The sequence below is a fragment of the Sus scrofa genome, unplaced genomic scaffold, assembly GCF_000003025.6.
Source record: "Sus scrofa isolate TJ Tabasco breed Duroc unplaced genomic scaffold, Sscrofa11.1 Contig609, whole genome shotgun sequence".
Classification (NCBI taxonomy): domain Eukaryota; kingdom Metazoa; phylum Chordata; class Mammalia; order Artiodactyla; family Suidae; genus Sus; species Sus scrofa.
This window is the reverse complement of record NW_018085263.1, coordinates 607-27,955: the sequence shown is the minus strand read 5'-3', so window position 1 is coordinate 27,955 and position 27,349 is coordinate 607. Positions and strand designations below refer to the sequence as shown.

General features: G+C 46.4%; 1 protein-coding gene across 13 annotated transcripts in view; it reads left to right on the top strand.

Moving 5' to 3' along the window:
• The window catches only part of LOC106504371 (paramyosin-like), a 32,546-nt gene extending 5,557 nt beyond the window's left edge, over window positions 1-26,989 (top strand). For 2 of the 13 annotated variants that reach the window (XM_021082283.1, XM_021082284.1), the window contains 14 exons: window positions 1,283-1,303; window positions 4,793-4,813; window positions 6,850-6,870; window positions 8,466-8,486; window positions 10,522-10,542; window positions 12,137-12,157; window positions 14,193-14,213; window positions 15,808-15,828; window positions 17,865-17,885; window positions 19,481-19,501; window positions 21,538-21,558; window positions 23,155-23,175; window positions 25,199-25,219; window positions 26,801-26,989. In XM_021082283.1, coding sequence (XP_020937942.1) covers window positions 1,283-1,303; window positions 4,793-4,813; window positions 6,850-6,870; window positions 8,466-8,486; window positions 10,522-10,542; window positions 12,137-12,157; window positions 14,193-14,213; window positions 15,808-15,828; window positions 17,865-17,885; window positions 19,481-19,501; window positions 21,538-21,558; window positions 23,155-23,175; window positions 25,199-25,219; window positions 26,801-26,869 — 342 coding nt within the window. In that variant the 3' untranslated portion in view covers window positions 26,870-26,989. Of the gene's footprint in view, window positions 1-1,282; window positions 1,304-4,792; window positions 6,871-8,465; window positions 8,487-10,193; window positions 10,543-12,136; window positions 12,158-13,864; window positions 14,214-15,807; window positions 17,886-19,480; window positions 22,216-23,154; window positions 23,555-25,198; window positions 25,220-26,800 lie in introns of those variants that run through there. The other 11 variants (XM_021082285.1, XM_021082286.1, XR_002341303.1 and 8 more) reach the window with 9 other exon arrangements.
• The last annotated feature ends 360 nt before the right edge of the window (window positions 26,990-27,349 follow it).

Sequence of the window (27,349 nt, the reverse complement as noted above, 5' to 3'; positions counted from 1 at the left end):
TGGTTTTTCCTAGAATTTTTTTAAAAGCCAATGAAAGCAGTTTTAATTCATTCTTTTTTACTTCATTGACACAACGGTCAATTTTGCAAACTCCAACTACTTCAAATATTTGTAGAAGGATTTCATAGCTTAAGGAAAGCTTAATAATAATAATAATACATTTCTGACTTCTAAGTTTTTAAGGCAAATGACACAAGGAACTACTGTCCTACAATGTTCCCAGAAGGTTTTTCATAAAATGCAAATGTAGTCTTTAGAAGTTTAATATCCTGTTTTTCTAATGACATTTTTGTCAGTGTCCTTTCGTTTTCAGAGGGAATCAAATTCACCTCTCAATGCATGTAGCTGGCTTCATGTAGCCCCTGCCACAGGCCTTGCTTGCAACCAATGGAAGTTTTCTCCTCTTTGCTTCCTCCTCTCTTTTCAAGTAACTCAGTCTTGTGTGAGTGTGTATTTGCATTTTAGTCTCAAAAGGGGATTGAATAAAATGAGTTTTATTTTGCCATGAGTGAAAATAGAAATTTGCCAGAAACAAAGTGATGTAATCATTGCTGAATGAAATGTGAACACAGACAGGTTCCCAAGAGCCAAACCCTGCATCTTCTCTAGCAGCAGTTCTTGAGTATCCTCTAATCCATTGTCCATGGATACCTTATAAAACAAAGTTACAACAAGGAAGAGAAGTGATGATTTGTATCTGGCAGTGACAGAGACTCCTTAAAGGTATCCAACCAAACAGTAAGGGCCCAAGTGTGGTGCAGATAATTTAAGAACTTTGTACAAAGGTGACCACCATCACAAATGATCCTGAAATTTTTCTACCAGTCAGTAACCTCATTTTTCCTGCTTTAATTTTGGCCAGTCTTCTCACGACAAAGGGAAGTTTCTAGGCACACTGGTACATATGGGCGTGCCTATGTGTGTGTGTGGGTTTGTCTAAATCTGGATGCAATTAATATTGTATGTGAACTTGTTCCCATCAGAGCACAGTGAAAACAAATACAACTAGGAACCTTGAGGTTGCGACTTCGGTCTCTGGCCATGCTCAGTGGGTTAATGATCCTGCGTTGCCCTGAGCTGTAGCGTAGGTTGCAGACGTGGCTCGGAACCCACATTGCTGTGGCTGTGGCATAGGCTGGCAGCTTATTAGACCCCTAGACAAGGGACTTTCATTTGCCCCAGGAGCAGCCCTAAAAAGCAAAAATGACTGAATAAATAAATAAATTCCCCTTGTGCTGTGAATCCCTTAGTAATTATCTGGTCTTTCCTTTTTATTTTTCAGATGATCTTCAAAAGAAAGTCGGTAAGTATCTCTGATGACCTCTTTGTTTCCACAGCCTGTATTAAACAATCAGGTTTTTGGTTCTTTCAGCATCCCCTCTCTTCTTACCTATATGCCATCTTTTGGCTCACATGTCATCTCCATGTCTTCCCTCTCCTCCCTCAAGGTTTCTGTTTATGGACGTCTCCCATCCTAAGTTCTCTCCGTTTCTTTTACCCGAGACCTGATTCCTTCTCAGTGCTTCCCACTTCATTTCACAGGGCCCTTCCTGTAAACATGGTCTTAACTCTGCCATCCAGAGCCTTGGCAGGTTCGTTTTGATTTTGTGAGAAGAAGGGGAGAGACTGATGGACATGTGGCTTCTGTTCCACGTTTAGCTTCTGGAACACTTCCAATAACGTAGACTCTCTGTCATACAGCAAAGTTCAAGGGGCCATCCTCATGCCATTGATGCCTCCCCAAAGCTTATGAAATAAAACAAGGCTGCAAATTTGCTGAGTGATGTTTTCCCAAAGCTTGTCTTCTGAAGAGTGTGTAGACTCAGTTCTAATCCATTGATCCAGGGGGGCTTTGGGCTCTTACTTCCAATGCTCCCGGTCGTTTCCTGCAGTCTTTTTGCAGGTGCACAGAGATTTTACACACCATTTCACGGATTTCTTTTCTTTTAGGTCGTGGCACTTCCTCTGTCTTCTTCTTGCATGATATTGACTTCGTTATTAATTTATCACATTGAGACAAGCTTAAGTGTTTGTAGAAGCACAGTGTACACTAGGGAAAATTAATTTATACTCTAGTTCTCCAACCTGCAATTTTCTATGACTGTCATGAGAGGCTATCGCCCTAGGATACTCCTCGGTGTTTTTAATGAAACACTGATATAAACTAAGATAACACGGCTACAGACAGGGTTTTGGCAGATGGGTGCTCTTACTATGGACTTCCTCACGACCTCATAGGTACGGGACTCCCGTATGTGTCCATATTTACGTTGTGTTCTGGAAAAAGGAGAAGGCCAAGTGAGAGACAAATGATTGCTACTGTTTATCCCAGAAGAAGTCCTATTCCACTTTCCCTCGCACCATCATTTTCTGTCTTTGTGGCTTTGCCTCAAGCGGTGAGGGGGTGGGGGAGGTAAGACAACACTGCCACCGATTCACACCATGTCCTGTGAACATCTGTGCTTCCATTTCTAAAAATATTGGTCCCTCTGAGACGTGGCCTAAGCTCAGAAAGCACTTCCTAATTCTATCAGCTGCCCAGCAGAGAGAGCCAAAGAGTTCTTTGGCTGGTGATGGTGTTTTGTTTGTTTTCTACCACACTGGTAGAGTCGTTAAAAACATAGCAGTCTTTGCATCTAAGGAAATGTTCCAGTTATGATTCTGTTTTCAAATGGATAGTATTGAGGAACATTTCTTAACTGTCTGCAGCAGGTTTCATAGGACGATTGCTCTACATTTGATTGGACAAATGGATACTTTTTCTCTTTGCTTTCTAATCCATCTCTTTCCATCTCTCTCTCTCTCTCTCTCTGGTAAGTACTTCTCTTGTGTGTGACTGTGTGTTTGAGGTTTATTCTGAGAAGGTAGAAGGTCCAGTGCAGAACCAGTGATGGATCCCGCTCATCCCAGGGGAAGTCCTTTCCTACCTCCTCCCATGCTGTCACTTCCAGTCTTGGATCCTCTGACTCACCAAGGCATGAGGGGAGGTAAAAAAAGCTTCCCCTGATTTCTGAAAAGGCTTCAAACATTTAAGAAAGTTGGGTCAAGTCAAACCAGGAGAAAATCCTTGATGTTCTGCAAATTATTTGTCCTTGTCTCATCTTCCCTTAGGTCCTCATTTTCAATGGTTTTTGAGGGTTTTCCCTTTTACGTTAGCAGTAATGATGAGGACAAAAGCCTCCAGCCTCAAAAATGCACTACCCTGTCTATCTTGTCATCGTTTCATGTTTTCTATTCTTACACATGTGCACAAAGTATCCCCAGGAGTGAACATGTTACTTCGGTTTGTCTGCAGTTCTAAACAAAACCCCGGCCTACGAAATTATGTCATGCTGTGTATTTTAACTTTCTCAAATATCAATTCTCTCAGACGTACGCTGTAGAAAACTTAGAGCAATCTTAACAGAAAGCTTTCATTTCCTGGGCCCTCCACCACGACATCTAGATGCAGTGCTCGCTGTGTTGTATTTGACATTGTCCCGGTTGTTGCTGGAATGGTTCCGATTCCAACCCTGGTTGCAGGGATGAGTTTCTCCTTTGATTGCTCACACTCTGTCGACTGCCGATGCCCTGCAGAAGTTATCCTAAGACAGGCCAGTTCACGTCTGCCGATCACACTCTCAAGGGACCCAGTGTATATGGATATCGTTGCCTGACTTGTCCTGGTTATGTTCAGTTTACAACCACAGTTCTTACTCTTCATTCATTTTTATTTTACCTATTTCTTTATTATCTCACCAAGTTGACCGCCCTCTGGCATCTTTGTGTGCACTTTTTCCCCTCAAGAAATCACACTGATCATACATAGCTGAAGTCCAAAGTTGTGTTCTGAGATGATGCCACACCTCTCTGTAATACCCTAACACAAGAAATATTTTCAATCTTCATAAGCCTGTATGTGACAAAGTATTCTGGAAAGGGTGGTGGTGCTCTCAATGGAACAGAGTTTAGGGATCTGCCTCTTTAACTCAGGAGTGGACGTGACTTGAAAACGCTCCAGAAGCACTCATTCGGAGATGCAGCGCTCTGGTCACGCCTTCTTCATAAAGTTCAGAAAACCTGTCTCATACATGCACGTTCAGATATTTCCTCTCAGATGGGAGGGAGGATGCACAGTAAGCATGGGGTGAGAAACAGTTTCTCTCAGGGAAACTTTCTCTCTCCTGGATTCAGCACCCATGTGCTTTGGTTCAGAAAAGCTGCACTTCTGCATGAAGTAAAACACACACTCAAATACAACAAGGTTGCCATTTAATCAGTAGCAACAAGGTTGCCCATTTAATCAGTAGCAGTCTCGTTGTGAAAAGAGGCACCCGGAAACCTGACCGTGGATCCCCTACCCCAACAGGGTCTCGGTATAACCTCACACAGGGTTTGTGGCAACTTGACACAAGGTAGCGCCCCCGACCACCAGCATGAGAACGGACTTCCACATGCACAGCCAGCCCATGGCCATGCTAAAGCGCACAAGCAGAACAACAGGACCCTAAATATGGTCAAAGGGATCAAGACTGCTTTTGCGAACTAAACCCCAGAACGAATCGTTCTCGTTTTCTTCAGCTCATCGAAATTAACTCCATTTCCCCTCTGTTCCTTTACTGTAGACGATCTCGGAACACTGCAGTCCTCTGAGCCGATGTGTGTGCGGGTGGCTGTGGGGGTGGCTGTGGTTGTCCCTTGAAACCGCAGAGGGTTCATTTTAAATAGGAAGTTTCAATAGATCTGAATTCTCCCTCTAGTTCTCCCTCATGATGTTTACATTTACCTTTTTTTTTTTTTTCTTTTCTTGCAGCCAGTCTTCGGAAAACAAATGGTAACATTTCTGATATCCCATCACCCCAGTGCTCTTGAGCCCCTCTGAAGCCACTGGTTCAGCCTTTCCTCTTGTCTGCCGTTTCATCTGTTTCGCTTGTGTCGGCATGCCTTTCTCTTGCACGTCCTGTCTACGAGCTCCACCTCAATGTTTTGTGTGGGACTTGTCCCACGTTACTTCTGTCCATTTCTGTTTGCCTACCTCCTCTGCTCTGCCATTCCTTCTCTTTGCAATGCATGCCATGCCCTCCCAATAAGGACTGGCTTTGCTTCGGTCTTTCAGGCACTTGCCACAGGTTCATGAAGTTGGTGAGATGCAAAGCATTACGCTGAGAGGGAGATGGTTTCTCTTCCACGTGTGTTTCTCAAAAACATCCAAACACAGGGGCTCTGTCGGGACTTCCAAGTCAGAGGGGCCATTCCTGCACAAGGGATAGCTCTTCAAAGACTTAAGAGATGGGAGATGGCCCCAAAACGGCTCAGTTAATGCCCTCTGCCCACTGCCCTTTCAAAGCCTAAGTAGTATATGCTATCATCCATCGGTCAAGAGTGTGCCAGGGCGCCCCTCTTCCACTGGCCTTCCCCCTGGGAACCAAGTATTCCCAGGTATGAACATGTTACTTCAGTTTGCCTGCTGTTCTAAACAAAAGCCAGGCCTACCGGTTGTGTCATTTTGTGTGTCTCAGAGTTCTGAAATGTCAGTTCTCCCTGACGGAGGCTGTTGAAAATTTAGAGCAATCTTCAGTTCCACATAACACATCTTTTCGGTTCCTTTTGGGTTACTCGCTTTTAGAATGATTAGCTTTCCTCCCCCGAAGTTAGGTGAGATGGCATTACTAGCCTGTTTTGTTTTGTAAGGGCCACACCCACCGGCACAGGGACATTCCCAGGCTAGGGGCTGAATGGGAGCTGTAGCCGCCAGCCTACACCACAGAAGCAGCAAGGCCGGTACCAGCCACCCCTGCGAACCACACACCACAGCCCATGGCCACGCCAGAGCCTTAACCTCCTGAGCGAGGGCCGGGATGGAACCTGTGTCCTCCTGGATACTCGTCCGATTCACTTCCACTGAGCCATGACGGGAACTCCCAGGAAAGCCTCGAGTCACATCAAAGAAAAGAGAGAGAACAAGAGCATGGCTTTCTGGCACCTTGCTCATTCAATCATGCCATTCGTTTCCCTCCACCAACGCATTTTTGAAAACTGCATTTCCCCGAAATGCACGAGCCCGTCTCAACATCGATTTGATTCCATTTCTCTGCGCTTCGAGTAGAAAAATGATCTGTCGCTGAGAACGTCCTTACGACCATGTCAGCTGACAAGAATGGAAAGCGTAGGATTAGAGCCTTGTCGCCCAGGTCTTTGCCTTTCTGCAGGAGACGACACCTCCAGAGGTAACTTTGAAAGCCCTCTTGACAACTACATTAAGTGTAGCATCGCTGTGTGCATGCAAAGCATTAGACACCATCACACTTGCAAAAGCCAGTACCCAGACATACGTCATCCACTTGCTCAGGCACTGTGGCATCTTCGGAAAAGACTTTTTTGGGAGTGACACGTGTGTTTCACATGAACTACGAAAGCAGTGCTTTCACTGGAAGACAACTTGTTTAATCTGGCATCATCCAAAGCATTTGCCAAACTGAGAGATTTAACTTTGATCCATGACCAAGATAGCAATTGTTGTCATTTTTTTTTTTCTCTTTAAGGTGGCACCCACAGCATTTGGAAGTTCAGGTCCAGTGACTGAATCTGAGCCGCAGCTATAACCGACACCACTGCTGGGGCAACGCCACATCCTTGAACTCATTGTGTCCAGCCAGAGCTCAAACCCGCACCTCCACTGCAACACGAGCCACTGAAGTGAGGTTCCTAACCCACCGTACCACAGTGGGAACTCCTGAAATAACATGACTTCATTTTATTAGATATGTCTTCTGAGTCAGAAACTCCATGCCTGGCATTTGTCCTCTTCTTTTTACTATCTGTTGTGGTTTCCTTAACATTTACATGACTCTTTGTAAATTCACTTTTCAGGAGAACTTCAGGATGAAAACGGTAACGTATTTCTGAATTTTTCTTTTCTTTTTTTTTCTGTTTTGGAGGGGTGGATATATTTCCTAGGAATAGTTATTCTCTCTTGACTTTCCTTCCTTTGCTATTGCTTCAAGTCACTGTCTTCCAGGCACTTACCACCCTCTCATTACGAGGTTTGTTAAATGAAGAGAATCAGGCTAAGAAGAATGCTCTTTGCTCCATTCTGCAGGAAGCTTTCTTTTCCTGGGCCCTCCACCACGACATCTAGATGCAGTGCTCGCTGTGTTGTATTTGACATTGTCCCGGTTGTTACTGGAATGGTTCCGATTCCAACCCTGGTTGCAGGGATGAGTTTCTCCTTTGATTGCTCACACTCTGTCGACTGCCGATGCCCTGCAGAAGTTATCCTAAGACAGGCCAGTTCACGTCTGCCGATCACACTCTCAAGGGACCCAGTGTATATGGATATCGTTGCCTGACTTGTCCTGGTTATGTTCAGTTTACAACCACAGTTCTTACTCTTCATTCATTTTTATTTTACCTATTTCTTTATTATCTCACCAAGTTGACCGCCCTCTGGCATCTTTGTGTGCACTTTTTCCCCTCAAGAAATCACACTGATCATACATAGCTGAAGTCCAAAGTTGTGTTCTGAGATGATGCCACACCTCTCTGTAATACCCTAACACAAGAAATATTTTCAATCTTCATAAGCCTGTATGTGACAAAGTATTCTGGAAAGGGTGGTGGTGCTCTCAATGGAACAGAGTTTAGGGATCTGCCTCTTTAACTCAGGAGTGGACGTGACTTGAAAATGCTCCAGAAGCACTCATTCGGAGATGCGGCGCTCTGGTCACGCCTTCTTCATAAAGTTCAGAAAACCTGTCTCATACATGCACGTTCAGATATTTCCTCTCAGATGGGAGGGAGGATGCACAGTAAGCATGGGGTGAGAAACAGTTTCTCTCAGGGAAACTTTCTCTCTCCTGGATTCAGCACCCATGTGCTTTGGTTCAGAAAAGCTGCACTTCTGCATGAAGTAAAACACACACTCAAATACAACAAGGTTGCCATTTAATCAGTAGCAACAAGGTTGCCCATTTAATCAGTAGCAGTCTCGTTGTGAAAAGAGGCACCCGGAAACCTGACCGTGGATCCCCTACCCCAACAGGGTCTCGGTATAACCTCACACAGGGTTTGTGGCAACTTGACACAAGGTAGCGCCCCCGACCACCAGCATGAGAACGGACTTCCACATGCACAGCCAGCCCATGGCCATGCTAAAGCGCACAAGCAGAACAACAGGACCCTAAATATGGTCAAAGGGATCAAGACTGCTTTTGCGAACTAAACCCCAGAACGAATCGTTCTCGTTTTCTTCAGCTCATCGAAATTAACTCCATTTCCCCTCTGTTCCTTTACTGTAGACGATCTCGGAACACTGCAGTCCTCTGAGCCGATGTGTGTGCGGGTGGCTGTGGGGGTGGCTGTGGTTGTCCCTTGAAACCGCAGAGGGTTCATTTTAAATAGGAAGTTTCAATAGATCTGAATTCTCCCTCTAGTTCTCCCTCATGATGTTTACATTTACCTTTTTTTTTTTTTTTCTTTTCTTGCAGCCAGTCTTCGGAAAACAAATGGTAACATTTCTGATATCCCATCACCCCAGTGCTCTTGAGCCCCTCTGAAGCCACTGGTTCAGCCTTTCCTCTTGTCTGCCGTTTCATCTGTTTCGCTTGTGTCGGCATGCCTTTCTCTTGCACGTCCTGTCTACGAGCTCCACCTCAATGTTTTGTGTGGGACTTGTCCCACGTTACTTCTGTCCATTTCTGTTTGCCTACCTCCTCTGCTCTGCCATTCCTTCTCTTTGCAATGCATGCCATGCCCTCCCAATAAGGACTGGCTTTGCTTCGGTCTTTCAGGCACTTGCCACAGGTTCATGAAGTTGGTGAGATGCAAAGCATTACGCTGAGAGGGAGATGGTTTCTCTTCCACGTGTGTTTCTCAAAAACATCCAAACACAGGGGCTCTGTCGGGACTTCCAAGTCAGAGGGGCCATTCCTGCACAAGGGATAGCTCTTCAAAGACTTAAGAGATGGGAGATGGCCCCAAAACGGCTCAGTTAATGCCCTCTGCCCACTGCCCTTTCAAAGCCTAAGTAGTATATGCTATCATCCATCGGTCAAGAGTGTGCCAGGGCGCCCCTCTTCCACTGGCCTTCCCCCTGGGAACCAAGTATTCCCAGGTATGAACATGTTACTTCAGTTTGCCTGCTGTTCTAAACAAAAGCCAGGCCTACCGGTTGTGTCATTTTGTGTGTCTCAGAGTTCTGAAATGTCAGTTCTCCCTGACGGAGGCTGTTGAAAATTTAGAGCAATCTTCAGTTCCACATAACACATCTTTTCGGTTCCTTTTGGGTTACTCGCTTTTAGAATGATTAGCTTTCCTCCCCCGAAGTTAGGTGAGATGGCATTACTAGCCTGTTTTGTTTTGTAAGGGCCACACCCACCGGCACAGGGACATTCCCAGGCTAGGGGCTGAATGGGAGCTGTAGCCGCCAGCCTACACCACAGAAGCAGCAAGGCCGGTACCAGCCACCCCTGCGAACCACACACCACAGCCCATGGCCACGCCAGAGCCTTAACCTCCTGAGCGAGGGCCGGGATGGAACCTGTGTCCTCCTGGATACTCGTCCGATTCACTTCCACTGAGCCATGACGGGAACTCCCAGGAAAGCCTCGAGTCACATCAAAGAAAAGAGAGAGAACAAGAGCATGGCTTTCTGGCACCTTGCTCATTCAATCATGCCATTCGTTTCCCTCCACCAACGCATTTTTGAAAACTGCATTTCCCCGAAATGCACGAGCCCGTCTCAACATCGATTTGATTCCATTTCTCTGCGCTTCGAGTAGAAAAATGATCTGTCGCTGAGAACGTCCTTACGACCATGTCAGCTGACAAGAATGGAAAGCGTAGGATTAGAGCCTTGTCGCCCAGGTCTTTGCCTTTCTGCAGGAGACGACACCTCCAGAGGTAACTTTGAAAGCCCTCTTGACAACTACATTAAGTGTAGCATCGCTGTGTGCATGCAAAGCATTAGACACCATCACACTTGCAAAAGCCAGTACCCAGACATACGTCATCCACTTGCTCAGGCACTGTGGCATCTTCGGAAAAGACTTTTTTGGGAGTGACACGTGTGTTTCACATGAACTACGAAAGCAGTGCTTTCACTGGAAGACAACTTGTTTAATCTGGCATCATCCAAAGCATTTGCCAAACTGAGAGATTTAACTTTGATCCATGACCAAGATAGCAATTGTTGTCATTTTTTTTTTCTCTTTAAGGTGGCACCCACAGCATTTGGAAGTTCAGGTCCAGTGACTGAATCTGAGCCGCAGCTATAACCGACACCACTGCTGGGGCAACGCCACATCCTTGAACTCATTGTGTCCAGCCAGAGCTCAAACCCGCACCTCCACTGCAACACGAGCCACTGAAGTGAGGTTCCTAACCCACCGTACCACAGTGGGAACTCCTGAAATAACATGACTTCATTTTATTAGATATGTCTTCTGAGTCAGAAACTCCATGCCTGGCATTTGTCCTCTTCTTTTTACTATCTGTTGTGGTTTCCTTAACATTTACATGACTCTTTGTAAATTCACTTTTCAGGAGAACTTCAGGATGAAAACGGTAACGTATTTCTGAATTTTTCTTTTCTTTTTTTTTCTGTTTTGGAGGGGTGGATATATTTCCTAGGAATAGTTATTCTCTCTTGACTTTCCTTCCTTTGCTATTGCTTCAAGTCACTGTCTTCCAGGCACTTACCACCCTCTCATTACGAGGTTTGTTAAATGAAGAGAATCAGGCTAAGAAGAATGCTCTTTGCTCCATTCTGCAGGAAGCTTTCTTTTCCTGGGCCCTCCACCACGACATCTAGATGCAGTGCTCGCTGTGTTGTATTTGACATTGTCCCGGTTGTTACTGGAATGGTTCCGATTCCAACCCTGGTTGCAGGGATGAGTTTCTCCTTTGATTGCTCACACTCTGTCGACTGCCGATGCCCTGCAGAAGTTATCCTAAGACAGGCCAGTTCACGTCTGCCGATCACACTCTCAAGGGACCCAGTGTATATGGATATCGTTGCCTGACTTGTCCTGGTTATGTTCAGTTTACAACCACAGTTCTTACTCTTCATTCATTTTTATTTTACCTATTTCTTTATTATCTCACCAAGTTGACCGCCCTCTGGCATCTTTGTGTGCACTTTTTCCCCTCAAGAAATCACACTGATCATACATAGCTGAAGTCCAAAGTTGTGTTCTGAGATGATGCCACACCTCTCTGTAATACCCTAACACAAGAAATATTTTCAATCTTCATAAGCCTGTATGTGACAAAGTATTCTGGAAAGGGTGGTGGTGCTCTCAATGGAACAGAGTTTAGGGATCTGCCTCTTTAACTCAGGAGTGGACGTGACTTGAAAATGCTCCAGAAGCACTCATTCGGAGATGCGGCGCTCTGGTCACGCCTTCTTCATAAAGTTCAGAAAACCTGTCTCATACATGCACGTTCAGATATTTCCTCTCAGATGGGAGGGAGGATGCACAGTAAGCATGGGGTGAGAAACAGTTTCTCTCAGGGAAACTTTCTCTCTCCTGGATTCAGCACCCATGTGCTTTGGTTCAGAAAAGCTGCACTTCTGCATGAAGTAAAACACACACTCAAATACAACAAGGTTGCCATTTAATCAGTAGCAACAAGGTTGCCCATTTAATCAGTAGCAGTCTCGTTGTGAAAAGAGGCACCCGGAAACCTGACCGTGGATCCCCTACCCCAACAGGGTCTCGGTATAACCTCACACAGGGTTTGTGGCAACTTGACACAAGGTAGCCCCCCGACCACCAGCATGAGAACGGACTTCCACATGCACAGCCAGCCCATGGCCATGCTAAAGCGCACAAGCAGAACAACAGGACCCTAAATATGGTCAAAGGGATCAAGACTGCTTTTGCGAACTAAACCCCAGAACGAATCGTTCTCGTTTTCTTCAGCTCATCGAAATTAACTCCATTTCCCCTCTGTTCCTTTACTGTAGACGATCTCGGAACACTGCAGTCCTCTGAGCCGATGTGTGTGCGGGTGGCTGTGGGGGTGGCTGTGGTTGTCCCTTGAAACCGCAGAGGGTTCATTTTAAATAGGAAGTTTCAATAGATCTGAATTCTCCCTCTAGTTCTCCCTCATGATGTTTACATTTACCTTTTTTTTTTTTTTTCTTTTCTTGCAGCCAGTCTTCGGAAAACAAATGGTAACATTTCTGATATCCCATCACCCCAGTGCTCTTGAGCCCCTCTGAAGCCACTGGTTCAGCCTTTCCTCTTGTCTGCCGTTTCATCTGTTTCGCTTGTGTCGGCATGCCTTTCTCTTGCACGTCCTGTCTACGAGCTCCACCTCAATGTTTTGTGTGGGACTTGTCCCACGTTACTTCTGTCCATTTCTGTTTGCCTACCTCCTCTGCTCTGCCATTCCTTCTCTTTGCAATGCATGCCATGCCCTCCCAATAAGGACTGGCTTTGCTTCGGTCTTTCAGGCACTTGCCACAGGTTCATGAAGTTGGTGAGATGCAAAGCATTACGCTGAGAGGGAGATGGTTTCTCTTCCACGTGTGTTTCTCAAAAACATCCAAACACAGGGGCTCTGTCGGGACTTCCAAGTCAGAGGGGCCATTCCTGCACAAGGGATAGCTCTTCAAAGACTTAAGAGATGGGAGATGGCCCCAAAACGGCTCAGTTAATGCCCTCTGCCCACTGCCCTTTCAAAGCCTAAGTAGTATATGCTATCATCCATCGGTCAAGAGTGTGCCAGGGCGCCCCTCTTCCACTGGCCTTCCCCCTGGGAACCAAGTATTCCCAGGTATGAACATGTTACTTCAGTTTGCCTGCTGTTCTAAACAAAAGCCAGGCCTACCGGTTGTGTCATTTTGTGTGTCTCAGAGTTCTGAAATGTCAGTTCTCCCTGACGGAGGCTGTTGAAAATTTAGAGCAATCTTCAGTTCCACATAACACATCTTTTCGGTTCCTTTTGGGTTACTCGCTTTTAGAATGATTAGCTTTCCTCCCCCGAAGTTAGGTGAGATGGCATTACTAGCCTGTTTTGTTTTGTAAGGGCCACACCCACCGGCACAGGGACATTCCCAGGCTAGGGGCTGAATGGGAGCTGTAGCCGCCAGCCTACACCACAGAAGCAGCAAGGCCGGTACCAGCCACCCCTGCGAACCACACACCACAGCCCATGGCCACGCCAGAGCCTTAACCTCCTGAGCGAGGGCCGGGATGGAACCTGTGTCCTCCTGGATACTCGTCCGATTCACTTCCACTGAGCCATGACGGGAACTCCCAGGAAAGCCTCGAGTCACATCAAAGAAAAGAGAGAGAACAAGAGCATGGCTTTCTGGCACCTTGCTCATTCAATCATGCCATTCGTTTCCCTCCACCAACGCATTTTTGAAAACTGCATTTCCCCGAAATGCACGAGCCCGTCTCAACATCGATTTGATTCCATTTCTCTGCGCTTCGAGTAGAAAAATGATCTGTCGCTGAGAACGTCCTTACGACCATGTCAGCTGACAAGAATGGAAAGCGTAGGATTAGAGCCTTGTCGCCCAGGTCTTTGCCTTTCTGCAGGAGACGACACCTCCAGAGGTAACTTTGAAAGCCCTCTTGACAACTACATTAAGTGTAGCATCGCTGTGTGCATGCAAAGCATTAGACACCATCACACTTGCAAAAGCCAGTACCCAGACATACGTCATCCACTTGCTCAGGCACTGTGGCATCTTCGGAAAAGACTTTTTTGGGAGTGACACGTGTGTTTCACATGAACTACGAAAGCAGTGCTTTCACTGGAAGACAACTTGTTTAATCTGGCATCATCCAAAGCATTTGCCAAACTGAGAGATTTAACTTTGATCCATGACCAAGATAGCAATTGTTGTCATTTTTTTTTTCTCTTTAAGGTGGCACCCACAGCATTTGGAAGTTCAGGTCCAGTGACTGAATCTGAGCCGCAGCTATAACCGACACCACTGCTGGGGCAACGCCACATCCTTGAACTCATTGTGTCCAGCCAGAGCTCAAACCCGCACCTCCACTGCAACACGAGCCACTGAAGTGAGGTTCCTAACCCACCGTACCACAGTGGGAACTCCTGAAATAACATGACTTCATTTTATTAGATATGTCTTCTGAGTCAGAAACTCCATGCCTGGCATTTGTCCTCTTCTTTTTACTATCTGTTGTGGTTTCCTTAACATTTACATGACTCTTTGTAAATTCACTTTTCAGGAGAACTTCAGGATGAAAACGGTAACGTATTTCTGAATTTTTCTTTTCTTTTTTTTTCTGTTTTGGAGGGGTGGATATATTTCCTAGGAATAGTTATTCTCTCTTGACTTTCCTTCCTTTGCTATTGCTTCAAGTCACTGTCTTCCAGGCACTTACCACCCTCTCATTACGAGGTTTGTTAAATGAAGAGAATCAGGCTAAGAAGAATGCTCTTTGCTCCATTCCGCAGGAAGCTTTCTTTTCCTGGGCCCTCCACCACGACATCTAGATGCAGTGCTCGCTGTGTTGTATTTGACATTGTCCCGGTTGTTACTGGAATGGTTCCGATTCCAACCCTGGTTGCAGGGATGAGTTTCTCCTTTGATTGCTCACACTCTGTCGACTGCCGATGCCCTGCAGAAGTTATCCTAAGACAGGCCAGTTCACGTCTGCCGATCACACTCTCAAGGGACCCAGTGTATATGGATATCGTTGCCTGACTTGTCCTGGTTATGTTCAGTTTACAACCACAGTTCTTACTCTTCATTCATTTTTATTTTACCTATTTCTTTATTATCTCACCAAGTTGACCGCCCTCTGGCATCTTTGTGTGCACTTTTTCCCCTCAAGAAATCACACTGATCATACATAGCTGAAGTCCAAAGTTGTGTTCTGAGATGATGCCACACCTCTCTGTAATACCCTAACACAAGAAATATTTTCAATCTTCATAAGCCTGTATGTGACAAAGTATTCTGGAAAGGGTGGTGGTGCTCTCAATGGAACAGAGTTTAGGGATCTGCCTCTTTAACTCAGGAGTGGACGTGACTTGAAAACGCTCCAGAAGCACTCATTCGGAGATGCGCGCTCTGGTCACGCCTTCTTCATAAAGTTCAGAAAACCTGTCTCATACATGCACGTTCAGATATTTCCTCTCAGATGGGAGGGAGGATGCACAGTAAGCATGGGGTGAGAAACAGTTTCTCTCAGGGAAACTTTTCTCTCCTGGATTCAGCACCCATGTGCTTTGGTTCAGAAAAGCTGCACTTCTGCATGAAGTAAAACACACACTCAAATACAACAAGGTTGCCATTTAATCAGTAGCAACAAGGTTGCCCATTTAATCAGTAGCAGTCTCGTTGTGAAAAGAGGCACCCGGAAACCTGACCGTGGATCCCCTACCCCAACAGGGTCTCGGTATAACCTCACACAGGGTTTGTGGCAACTTGACACAAGGTAGCGCCCCCGACCACCAGCATGAGAACGGACTTCCACATGCACAGCCAGCCCATGGCCATGCTAAAGCGCACAAGCAGAACAACAGGACCCTAAATATGGTCAAAGGGATCAAGACTGCTTTTGCGAACTAAACCCCAGAACAAATCGTTCTCGTTTTCTTCAGCTCATCGAAATTAACTCCATTTCCCCTCTGTTCCTTTACTGTAGACGATCTCGGAACACTGCAGTCCTCTGAGCCGATGTGTGTGCGGGTGGCTGTGGGGGTGGCTGTGGTTGTCCCTTGAAACCGCAGAGGGTTCATTTTAAATAGGAAGTTTCAATAGATCTGAATTCTCCCTCTAGTTCTCCCTCATGATGTTTACATTTACCTTTTTTTTTTTTTTTTCTTTTCTTGCAGCCAGTCTTCGGAAAACAAATGGTAACATTTCTGATATCCCATCACCCCAGTGCTCTTGAGCCCCTCTGAAGCCACTGGTTCAGCCTTTCCTCTTGTCTGCCGTTTCATCTGTTTCGCTTGTGTCGGCATGCCTTTCTCTTGCACGTCCTGTCTACGAGCTCCACCTCAATGTTTTGTGTGGGACTTGTCCCACGTTACTTCTGTCCATTTCTGTTTGCCTACCTCCTCTGCTCTGCCATTCCTTCTCTTTGCAATGCATGCCATGCCCTCCCAATAAGGACTGGCTTTGCTTCGGTCTTTCAGGCACTTGCCACAGGTTCATGAAGTTGGTGAGATGCAAAGCATTACGCTGAGAGGGAGATGGTTTCTCTTCCACGTGTGTTTCTCAAAAACATCCAAACACAGGGGCTCTGTCGGGACTTCCAAGTCAGAGGGGCCATTCCTGCACAAGGGATAGCTCTTCAAAGACTTAAGAGATGGGAGATGGCCCCAAAACGGCTCAGTTAATGCCCTCTGCCCACTGCCCTTTCAAAGCCTAAGTAGTATATGCTATCATCCATCGGTCAAGAGTGTGCCAGGGCGCCCCTCTTCCACTGGCCTTCCCCCTGGGAACCAAGTATTCCCAGGTATGAACATGTTACTTCAGTTTGCCTGCTGTTCTAAACAAAAGCCAGGCCTACCGGTTGTGTCATTTTGTGTGTCTCAGAGTTCTGAAATGTCAGTTCTCCCTGACGGAGGCTGTTGAAAATTTAGAGCAATCTTCAGTTCCACATAACACATCTTTTCGGTTCCTTTTGGGTTACTCGCTTTTAGAATGATTAGCTTTCCTCCCCCGAAGTTAGGTGAGATGGCATTACTAGCCTGTTTTGTTTTGTAAGGGCCACACCCACCGGCACAGGGACATTCCCAGGCTAGGGGCTGAATGGGAGCTGTAGCCGCCAGCCTACACCACAGAAGCAGCAAGGCCGGTACCAGCCACCCCTGCGAACCACACACCACAGCCCATGGCCACGCCAGAGCCTTAACCTCCTGAGCGAGGGCCGGGATGGAACCTGTGTCCTCCTGGATACTCGTCCGATTCACTTCCACTGAGCCATGACGGGAACTCCCAGGAAAGCCTCGAGTCACATCAAAGAAAAGAGAGAGAACAAGAGCATGGCTTTCTGGCACCTTGCTCATTCAATCATGCCATTCGTTTCCCTCCACCAACGCATTTTTGAAAACTGCATTTCCCCGAAATGCACGAGCCCGTCTCAACATCGATTTGATTCCATTTCTCTGCGCTTCGAGTAGAAAAATGATCTGTCGCTGAGAACGTCCTTACGACCATGTCAGCTGACAAGAATGGAAAGCGTAGGATTAGAGCCTTGTCGCCCAGGTCTTTGCCTTTCTGCAGGAGACGACACCTCCAGAGGTAACTTTGAAAGCCCTCTTGACAACTACATTAAGTGTAGCATCGCTGTGTGCATGCAAAGCATTAGACACCATCACACTTGCAAAAGCCAGTACCCAGACATACGTCATCCACTTGCTCAGGCACTGTGGCATCTTCGGAAAAGACTTTTTTGGGAGTGACACGTGTGTTTCACATGAACTACGAAAGCAGTGCTTTCACTGGAAGACAACTTGTTTAATCTGGCATCATCCAAAGCATTTGCCAAACTGAGAGATTTAACTTTGATCCATGACCAAGATAGCAATTGTTGTCATTTTTTTTTTTCTCTTTAAGGTGGCACCCACAGCATTTGGAAGTTCAGGTCCAGTGACTGAATCTGAGCCGCAGCTATAACCGACACCACTGCTGGGGCAACGCCACATCCTTGAACTCATTGTGTCCAGCCAGAGCTCAAACCCGCACCTCCACTGCAACACGAGCCACTGAAGTGAGGTTCCTAACCCACCGTACCACAGTGGGAACTCCTGAAATAACATGACTTCATTTTATTAGATATGTCTTCTGAGTCAGAAACTCCATGCCTGGCATTTGTCCTCTTCTTTTTACTATCTGTTGTGGTTTCCTTAACATTTACATGACTCTTTGTAAATTCACTTTTCAGGAGAACTTCAGGATGAAAACGGTAACGTATTTCTGAATTTTTCTTTTCTTTTTTTTTCTGTTTTGGAGGGGTGGATATATTTCCTAGGAATAGTTATTCTCTCTTGACTTTCCTTCCTTTGCTATTGCTTCAAGTCACTGTCTTCCAGGCACTTACCACCCTCTCATTACGAGGTTTGTTAAATGAAGAGAATCAGGCTAAGAAGAATGCTCTTTGCTCCATTCTGCAGGAAGCTTTCTTTTCCTGGGCCCTCCACCACGACATCTAGATGCAGTGCTCGCTGTGTTGTATTTGACATTGTCCCGGTTGTTACTGGAATGGTTCCGATTCCAACCCTGGTTGCAGGGATGAGTTTCTCCTTTGATTGCTCACACTCTGTCGACTGCCGATGCCCTGCAGAAGTTATCCTAAGACAGGCCAGTTCACGTCTGCCGATCACACTCTCAAGGGACCCAGTGTATATGGATATCGTTGCCTGACTTGTCCTGGTTATGTTCAGTTTACAACCACAGTTCTTACTCTTCATTCATTTTTATTTTACCTATTTCTTTATTATCTCACCAAGTTGACCGCCCTCTGGCATCTTTGTGTGCACTTTTTCCCCTCAAGAAATCACACTGATCATACATAGCTGAAGTCCAAAGTTGTGTTCTGAGATGATGCCACACCTCTCTGTAATACCCTAACACAAGAAATATTTTCAATCTTCATAAGCCTGTATGTGACAAAGTATTCTGGAAAGGGTGGTGGTGCTCTCAATGGAACAGAGTTTAGGGATCTGCCTCTTTAACTCAGGAGTGGACGTGACTTGAAAATGCTCCAGAAGCACTCATTCGGAGATGCGGCGCTCTGGTCACGCCTTCTTCATAAAGTTCAGAAAACCTGTCTCATACATGCACGTTCAGATATTTCCTCTCAGATGGGAGGGAGGATGCACAGTAAGCATGGGGTGAGAAACAGTTTCTCTCAGGGAAACTTTCTCTCTCCTGGATTCAGCACCCATGTGCTTTGGTTCAGAAAAGCTGCACTTCTGCATGAAGTAAAACACACACTCAAATACAACAAGGTTGCCATTTAATCAGTAGCAACAAGGTTGCCCATTTAATCAGTAGCAGTCTCGTTGTGAAAAGAGGCACCCGGAAACCTGACCGTGGATCCCCTACCCCAACAGGGTCTCGGTATAACCTCACACAGGGTTTGTGGCAACTTGACACAAGGTAGCGCCCCCGACCACCAGCATGAGAACGGACTTCCACATGCACAGCCAGCCCATGGCCATGCTAAAGCGCACAAGCAGAACAACAGGACCCTAAATATGGTCAAAGGGATCAAGACTGCTTTTGCGAACTAAACCCCAGAACAAATCGTTCTCGTTTTCTTCAGCTCATCGAAATTAACTCCATTTCCCCTCTGTTCCTTTACTGTAGACGATCTCGGAACACTGCAGTCCTCTGAGCCGATGTGTGTGCGGGTGGCTGTGGGGGTGGCTGTGGTTGTCCCTTGAAACCGCAGAGGGTTCATTTTAAATAGGAAGTTTCAATAGATCTGAATTCTCCCTCTAGTTCTCCCTCATGATGTTTACATTTACCTTTTTTTTTTTTTTTCTTTTCTTGCAGCCAGTCTTCGGAAAACAAATGGTAACATTTCTGATATCCCATCACCCCAGTGCTCTTGAGCCCCTCTGAAGCCACTGGTTCAGCCTTTCCTCTTGTCTGCCGTTTCATCTGTTTCGCTTGTGTCGGCATGCCTTTCTCTTGCACGTCCTGTCTACGAGCTCCACCTCAATGTTTTGTGTGGGACTTGTCCCACGTTACTTCTGTCCATTTCTGTTTGCCTACCTCCTCTGCTCTGCCATTCCTTCTCTTTGCAATGCATGCCATGCCCTCCCAATAAGGACTGGCTTTGCTTCGGTCTTTCAGGCACTTGCCACAGGTTCATGAAGTTGGTGAGATGCAAAGCATTACGCTGAGAGGGAGATGGTTTCTCTTCCACGTGTGTTTCTCAAAAACATCCAAACACAGGGGCTCTGTCGGGACTTCCAAGTCAGAGGGGCCATTCCTGCACAAGGGATAGCTCTTCAAAGACTTAAGAGATGGGAGATGGCCCCAAAACGGCTCAGTTAATGCCCTCTGCCCACTGCCCTTTCAAAGCCTAAGTAGTATATGCTATCATCCATCGGTCAAGAGTGTGCCAGGGCGCCCCTCTTCCACTGGCCTTCCCCCTGGGAACCAAGTATTCCCAGGTATGAACATGTTACTTCAGTTTGCCTGCTGTTCTAAACAAAAGCCAGGCCTACCGGTTGTGTCATTTTGTGTGTCTCAGAGTTCTGAAATGTCAGTTCTCCCTGACGGAGGCTGTTGAAAATTTAGAGCAATCTTCAGTTCCACATAACACATCTTTTCGGTTCCTTTTGGGTTACTCGCTTTTAGAATGATTAGCTTTCCTCCCCCGAAGTTAGGTGAGATGGCATTACTAGCCTGTTTTGTTTTGTAAGGGCCACACCCACCGGCACAGGGACATTCCCAGGCTAGGGGCTGAATGGGAGCTGTAGCCGCCAGCCTACACCACAGAAGCAGCAAGGCCGGTACCAGCCACCCCTGCGAACCACACACCACAGCCCATGGCCACGCCAGAGCCTTAACCTCCTGAGCGAGGGCCGGGATGGAACCTGTGTCCTCCTGGATACTCGTCCGATTCACTTCCACTGAGCCATGACGGGAACTCCCAGGAAAGCCTCGAGTCACATCAAAGAAAAGAGAGAGAACAAGAGCATGGCTTTCTGGCACCTTGCTCATTCAATCATGCCATTCGTTTCCCTCCACCAACGCATTTTTGAAAACTGCATTTCCCCGAAATGCACGAGCCCGTCTCAACATCGATTTGATTCCATTTCTCTGCGCTTCGAGTAGAAAAATGATCTGTCGCTGAGAACGTCCTTACGACCATGTCAGCTGACAAGAATGGAAAGCGTAGGATTAGAGCCTTGTCGCCCAGGTCTTTGCCTTTCTGCAGGAGACGACACCTCCAGAGGTAACTTTGAAAGCCCTCTTGACAACTACATTAAGTGTAGCATCGCTGTGTGCATGCAAAGCATTAGACACCATCACACTTGCAAAAGCCAGTACCCAGACATACGTCATCCACTTGCTCAGGCACTGTGGCATCTTCGGAAAAGACTTTTTTGGGAGTGACACGTGTGTTTCACATGAACTACGAAAGCAGTGCTTTCACTGGAAGACAACTTGTTTAATCTGGCATCATCCAAAGCATTTGCCAAACTGAGAGATTTAACTTTGATCCATGACCAAGATAGCAATTGTTGTCATTTTTTTTTTTCTCTTTAAGGTGGCACCCACAGCATTTGGAAGTTCAGGTCCAGTGACTGAATCTGAGCCGCAGCTATAACCGACACCACTGCTGGGGCAACGCCACATCCTTGAACTCATTGTGTCCAGCCAGAGCTCAAACCCGCACCTCCACTGCAACACGAGCCACTGAAGTGAGGTTCCTAACCCACCGTACCACAGTGGGAACTCCTGAAATAACATGACTTCATTTTATTAGATATGTCTTCTGAGTCAGAAACTCCATGCCTGGCATTTGTCCTCTTCTTTTTACTATCTGTTGTGGTTTCCTTAACATTTACATGACTCTTTGTAAATTCACTTTTCAGGAGAACTTCAGGATGAAAACGGTAACGTATTTCTGAATTTTTCTTTTCTTTTTTTTTCTGTTTTGGAGGGGTGGATATATTTCCTAGGAATAGTTATTCTCTCTTGACTTTCCTTCCTTTGCTATTGCTTCAAGTCACTGTCTTCCAGGCACTTACCACCCTCTCATTACGAGGTTTGTTAAATGAAGAGAATCAGGCTAAGAAGAATGCTCTTTGCTCCATTCTGCAGGAAGCTTTCTTTTCCTGGGCCCTCCACCACGACATCTAGATGCAGTGCTCGCTGTGTTGTATTTGACATTGTCCCGGTTGTTACTGGAATGGTTCCGATTCCAACCCTGGTTGCAGGGATGAGTTTCTCCTTTGATTGCTCACACTCTGTCGACTGCCGATGCCCTGCAGAAGTTATCCTAAGACAGGCCAGTTCACGTCTGCCGATCACACTCTCAAGGGACCCAGTGTATATGGATATCGTTGCCTGACTTGTCCTGGTTATGTTCAGTTTACAACCACAGTTCTTACTCTTCATTCATTTTTATTTTACCTATTTCTTTATTATCTCACCAAGTTGACCGCCCTCTGGCATCTTTGTGTGCACTTTTTCCCCTCAAGAAATCACACTGATCATACATAGCTGAAGTCCAAAGTTGTGTTCTGAGATGATGCCACACCTCTCTGTAATACCCTAACACAAGAAATATTTTCAATCTTCATAAGCCTGTATGTGACAAAGTATTCTGGAAAGGGTGGTGGTGCTCTCAATGGAACAGAGTTTAGGGATCTGCCTCTTTAACTCAGGAGTGGACGTGACTTGAAAACGCTCCAGAAGCACTCATTCGGAGATGCGGCGCTCTGGTCACGCCTTCTTCATAAAGTTCAGAAAACCTGTCTCATACATGCACGTTCAGATATTTCCTCTCAGATGGGAGGGAGGATGCACAGTAAGCATGGGGTGAGAAACAGTTTCTCTCAGGGAAACTTTCTCTCTCCTGGATTCAGCACCCATGTGCTTTGGTTCAGAAAAGCTGCACTTCTGCATGAAGTAAAACACACACTCAAATACAACAAGGTTGCCATTTAATCAGTAGCAACAAGGTTGCCCATTTAATCAGTAGCAGTCTCGTTGTGAAAAGAGGCACCCGGAAACCTGACCGTGGATCCCCTACCCCAACAGGGTCTCGGTATAACCTCACACAGGGTTTGTGGCAACTTGACACAAGGTAGCGCCCCCGACCACCAGCATGAGAACGGACTTCCACATGCACAGCCAGCCCATGGCCATGCTAAAGCGCACAAGCAGAACAACAGGACCCTAAATATGGTCAAAGGGATCAAGACTGCTTTTGCGAACTAAACCCCAGAACAAATCGTTCTCGTTTTCTTCAGCTCATCGAAATTAACTCCATTTCCCCTCTGTTCCTTTACTGTAGACGATCTCGGAACACTGCAGTCCTCTGAGCCGATGTGTGTGCGGGTGGCTGTGGGGGTGGCTGTGGTTGTCCCTTGAAACCGCAGAGGGTTCATTTTAAATAGGAAGTTTCAATAGATCTGAATTCTCCCTCTAGTTCTCCCTCATGATGTTTACATTTACCTTTTTTTTTTTTTTTTCTTTTCTTGCAGCCAGTCTTCGGAAAACAAATGGTAACATTTCTGATATCCCATCACCCCAGTGCTCTTGAGCCCCTCTGAAGCCACTGGTTCAGCCTTTCCTCTTGTCTGCCGTTTCATCTGTTTCGCTTGTGTCGGCATGCCTTTCTCTTGCACGTCCTGTCTACGAGCTCCACCTCAATGTTTTGTGTGGGACTTGTCCCACGTTACTTCTGTCCATTTCTGTTTGCCTACCTCCTCTGCTCTGCCATTCCTTCTCTTTGCAATGCATGCCATGCCCTCCCAATAAGGACTGGCTTTGCTTCGGTCTTTCAGGCACTTGCCACAGGTTCATGAAGTTGGTGAGATGCAAAGCATTACGCTGAGAGGGAGATGGTTTCTCTTCCACGTGTGTTTCTCAAAAACATCCAAACACAGGGGCTCTGTCGGACTTCCAAGTCAGAGGGGCCATTCCTGCACAAGGGATAGCTCTTCAAAGACTTAAGAGATGGGAGATGGCCCCAAACGGCTCAGTTAATGCCCTCTGCCCACTGCCCTTTCAAAGCCTAAGTAGTATATGCTATCATCCATCGGTCAAGAGTGTGCCAGGGCGCCCCTCTTCCACTGGCCTTCCCCTGGGAACCAAGTATTCCCAGGTATGAACATGTTACTTCAGTTTGCCTGCTGTTCTAAACAAAAGCCAGGCCTACCGGTTGTGTCATTTTGTGTGTCTCAGAGTTCTGAAATGTCAGTTCTCCCTGACGGAGGCTGTTGAAAATTTAGAGCAATCTTCAGTTCCACATAACACATCTTTTCGGTTCCTTTTGGGTTACTCGCTTTTAGAATGATTAGCTTTCCTCCCCCGAAGTTAGGTGAGATGGCATTACTAGCCTGTTTTGTTTTGTAAGGGCCACACCCACCGGCACAGGGACATTCCCAGGCTAGGGGCTGAATGGGAGCTGTAGCCGCCAGCCTACACCACAGAAGCAGCAAGGCCGGTACCAGCCACCCCTGCGAACCACACACCACAGCCCATGGCCACGCCAGAGCCTTAACCTCCTGAGCGAGGGCCGGGATGGAACCTGTGTCCTCCTGGATACTCGTCCGATTCACTTCCACTGAGCCATGACGGGAACTCCCAGGAAAGCCTCGAGTCACATCAAAGAAAAGAGAGAGAACAAGAGCATGGCTTTCTGGCACCTTGCTCATTCAATCATGCCATTCGTTTCCCTCCACCAACGCATTTTTGAAAACTGCATTTCCCCGAAATGCACGAGCCCGTCTCAACATCGATTTGATTCCATTTCTCTGCGCTTCGAGTAGAAAAATGATCTGTCGCTGAGAACGTCCTTACGACCATGTCAGCTGACAAGAATGGAAAGCGTAGGATAGAGCCTTGTCGCCCAGGTCTTTGCCTTTCTGCAGAGACGACACCTCCAGAGGTAACTTTGAAAGCCCTCTTGACAACTACATTAAGTGTAGCATCGCTGTGTGCATGCAAAGCATTAGACACCATCACACTTGCAAAAGCCAGTACCCAGACATACGTCATCCACTTGCTCAGGCACTGTGGCATCTTCGGAAAGCTTTTTTGGGATGACACGGTGTTTCACATGAACTACGAAAGCAGTGCTTTCACTGGAAGACAACTTGTTTAATCTGGCATCATCCAAAGCATTTGCCAAACTGAGAGATTTAACTTTGATCCATGACCAAGATAGCAATTGTTGTCATTTTTTTTTCTCTTTAAGGTGGCACCCACAGCATTTGGAAGTTCAGGTCCAGTGACTGATCTGAGCCGCAGCTATAACCGACACCACTGCTGGGGCAACGCCACATCCTTGAACTCATTGTGTCCAGCCAGAGCTCAAACCCGCACCTCCACTGCAACACGAGCCACTGAAGTGAGGTTCCTAACCCACCGTACCACAGTGGGAACTCCTGAAATAACATGACTTCATTTTATTAGATATGTCTTCTGAGTCAGAAACTCCATGCCTGGCATTTGTCCTCTTCTTTTTACTATCTGTTGTGGTTTCCTTAACATTACATGACTCTTTGTAAATTCACTTTTCAGGAGAACTTCAGGATGAAAACGGTAACGTATTTCTGAATTTTTCTTTTCTTTTTTTTTCTGTTTTGGAGGGTGGATATATTCCTAGGAATAGTTATTCTCTCTTGACTTTCCTTCCTTTGCTATTGCTTCAAGTCACTGTCTTCCAGGCACTTACCACCCTCTCATTACGAGGTTTGTTAAATGAAGAGAATCAGGCTAAGAAGAATGCTCTTTGCTCCATTCCGCAGGAAGCTTTCTTTTCCTGGCCCTCCACCACGACATCTAGATGCAGTGCTCGCTGTGTTGTATTTGACATGTCCCGTTGTTACTGGAATGGTTCCGATTCCAACCCTGGTTGCAGGGATGAGTTTTCTCCTTTGATTGCTCACACTCTGTCGACTGCCGATGCCCTGCAGAAGTTATCCTAAGACAGGCCAGTTCACGTCTGCCGATCACACTCTCAAGGGACCCAGTGTATATGGATATGTTGCCTGACTTGTCCTGGTTATGTTCAGTTTACAACCACAGTTCTTACTCTTCATTCATTTTATTTTACCTATTTCTTTATTATCTCACCAAGTTGACCGCCCTCTGGCATCTTTGTGTGCACTTTTCCCCTCAAGAAATCACACTGATCATACATAGCTGAGTCCAAAGTTGTGTTCTGAGATGATGCCACACCTCTCTGTAATACCCTAACACAAGAAATATTTTCAATCTTCATAAGCCTGTATGTGACAAAGTATTCTGGAAAGGGTGGTGGTGCTCTCAATGGAACAGAGTTTAGGGATCTGCCTCTTTAACTCAGGATGGACGTGACTTGAAAACGCTCCAGAAGCACTCATTCGGAGATGCGGCGCTCTGGTCACGCCTTCTTCATAAAGTTCAGAAAACCTGTCTCATACATGCACGTTCAGATATTTCCTCTCAGATGGGAGGGAGGATGCACAGTAAGCATGGGGTGAGAAACAGTTTCTCTCAGGGAAACTTTCTCTCTCCTGGATTCAGCACCCATGTGCTTTGGTTCAGAAAAGCTGCACTTCTGCATGAAGTAAAACACACACTCAAATACAACAAGGTTGCCATTTAATCAGTAGCAACAAGGTTGCCCATTTAATCAGTAGCAGTCTCGTTGTGAAAAGAGGCACCCGGAAACCTGACCGTGGATCCCCTACCCCAACAGGGTCTCGGTATAACCTCACACAGGGTTTGTGGCAACTTGACACAAGGTAGCGCCCCCGACCACCAGCATGAGAACGGACTTCCACATGCACAGCCAGCCCATGGCCATGCTAAAGCGCACAAGCAGAACAACAGGACCCTAAATATGGTCAAAGGGATCAAGACTGCTTTTGCGAACTAAACCCCAGAACGAATCGTTCTCGTTTTCTTCAGCTCATCGAAATTAACTCCATTTCCCTCTGTTCCTTTACTGTAGACGATCTCGGAACACTGCAGTCCTCTGAGCCGATGTGTGTGCGGGTGCTGTGGGGGTGGCTGTGGTTGTCCTTGAAACCGCAGAGGGTTCATTTAAATAGGAAGTTTCAATAGATCTGAATTCTCCCTCTAGTTCTCCCTCATGATGTTTACATTTACCTTTTTTTTTTTTTTTCTTTCTTGCAGCCAGTCTTCGGAAAACAAATGGTAACATTTCTGATATCCCATCACCCCAGTGCTCTTGAGCCCCTCTGAAGCGACTGGTTCAGCCTTTCCTCTTGTCTGCCGTTTCATCTGTTTCGCTTGTGTCGGCATGCCTTTCTCTTGCACGTCCTGTCTACGAGCTCCACCTCAATGTTTTGCGTGGGACTTGTCCCACGTTCTTCTGTCCATTTCTGTTTGCCTACCTCCTCTGCTCGCCATTCCTTCTCTTTGCAATGCATGCCATGCCCTCCCGTAAGGACTGGCTTTGCTTCGGTCTTTCAGGCACTTGCCACAGTTTCATGAAGTTGGTGAGATGCAAAGCATTACGCGAGAGGGAGATGGTTCTCTTCCACGTGTGTTTCTCAACAACATCCAAACACAGGGGCTTGTCGGGACTTCCAAGTCAGAGGGGCCATTCCTGCACAAGGATAGCTCTTCAAAGACTTAAGAGATGGGAGATGGCCCCAAAACGGCTCAGTTAATGCCCTCTGCCCACTGCCCTTTCAAAGCCTAAGTAGTATATGCTATCAT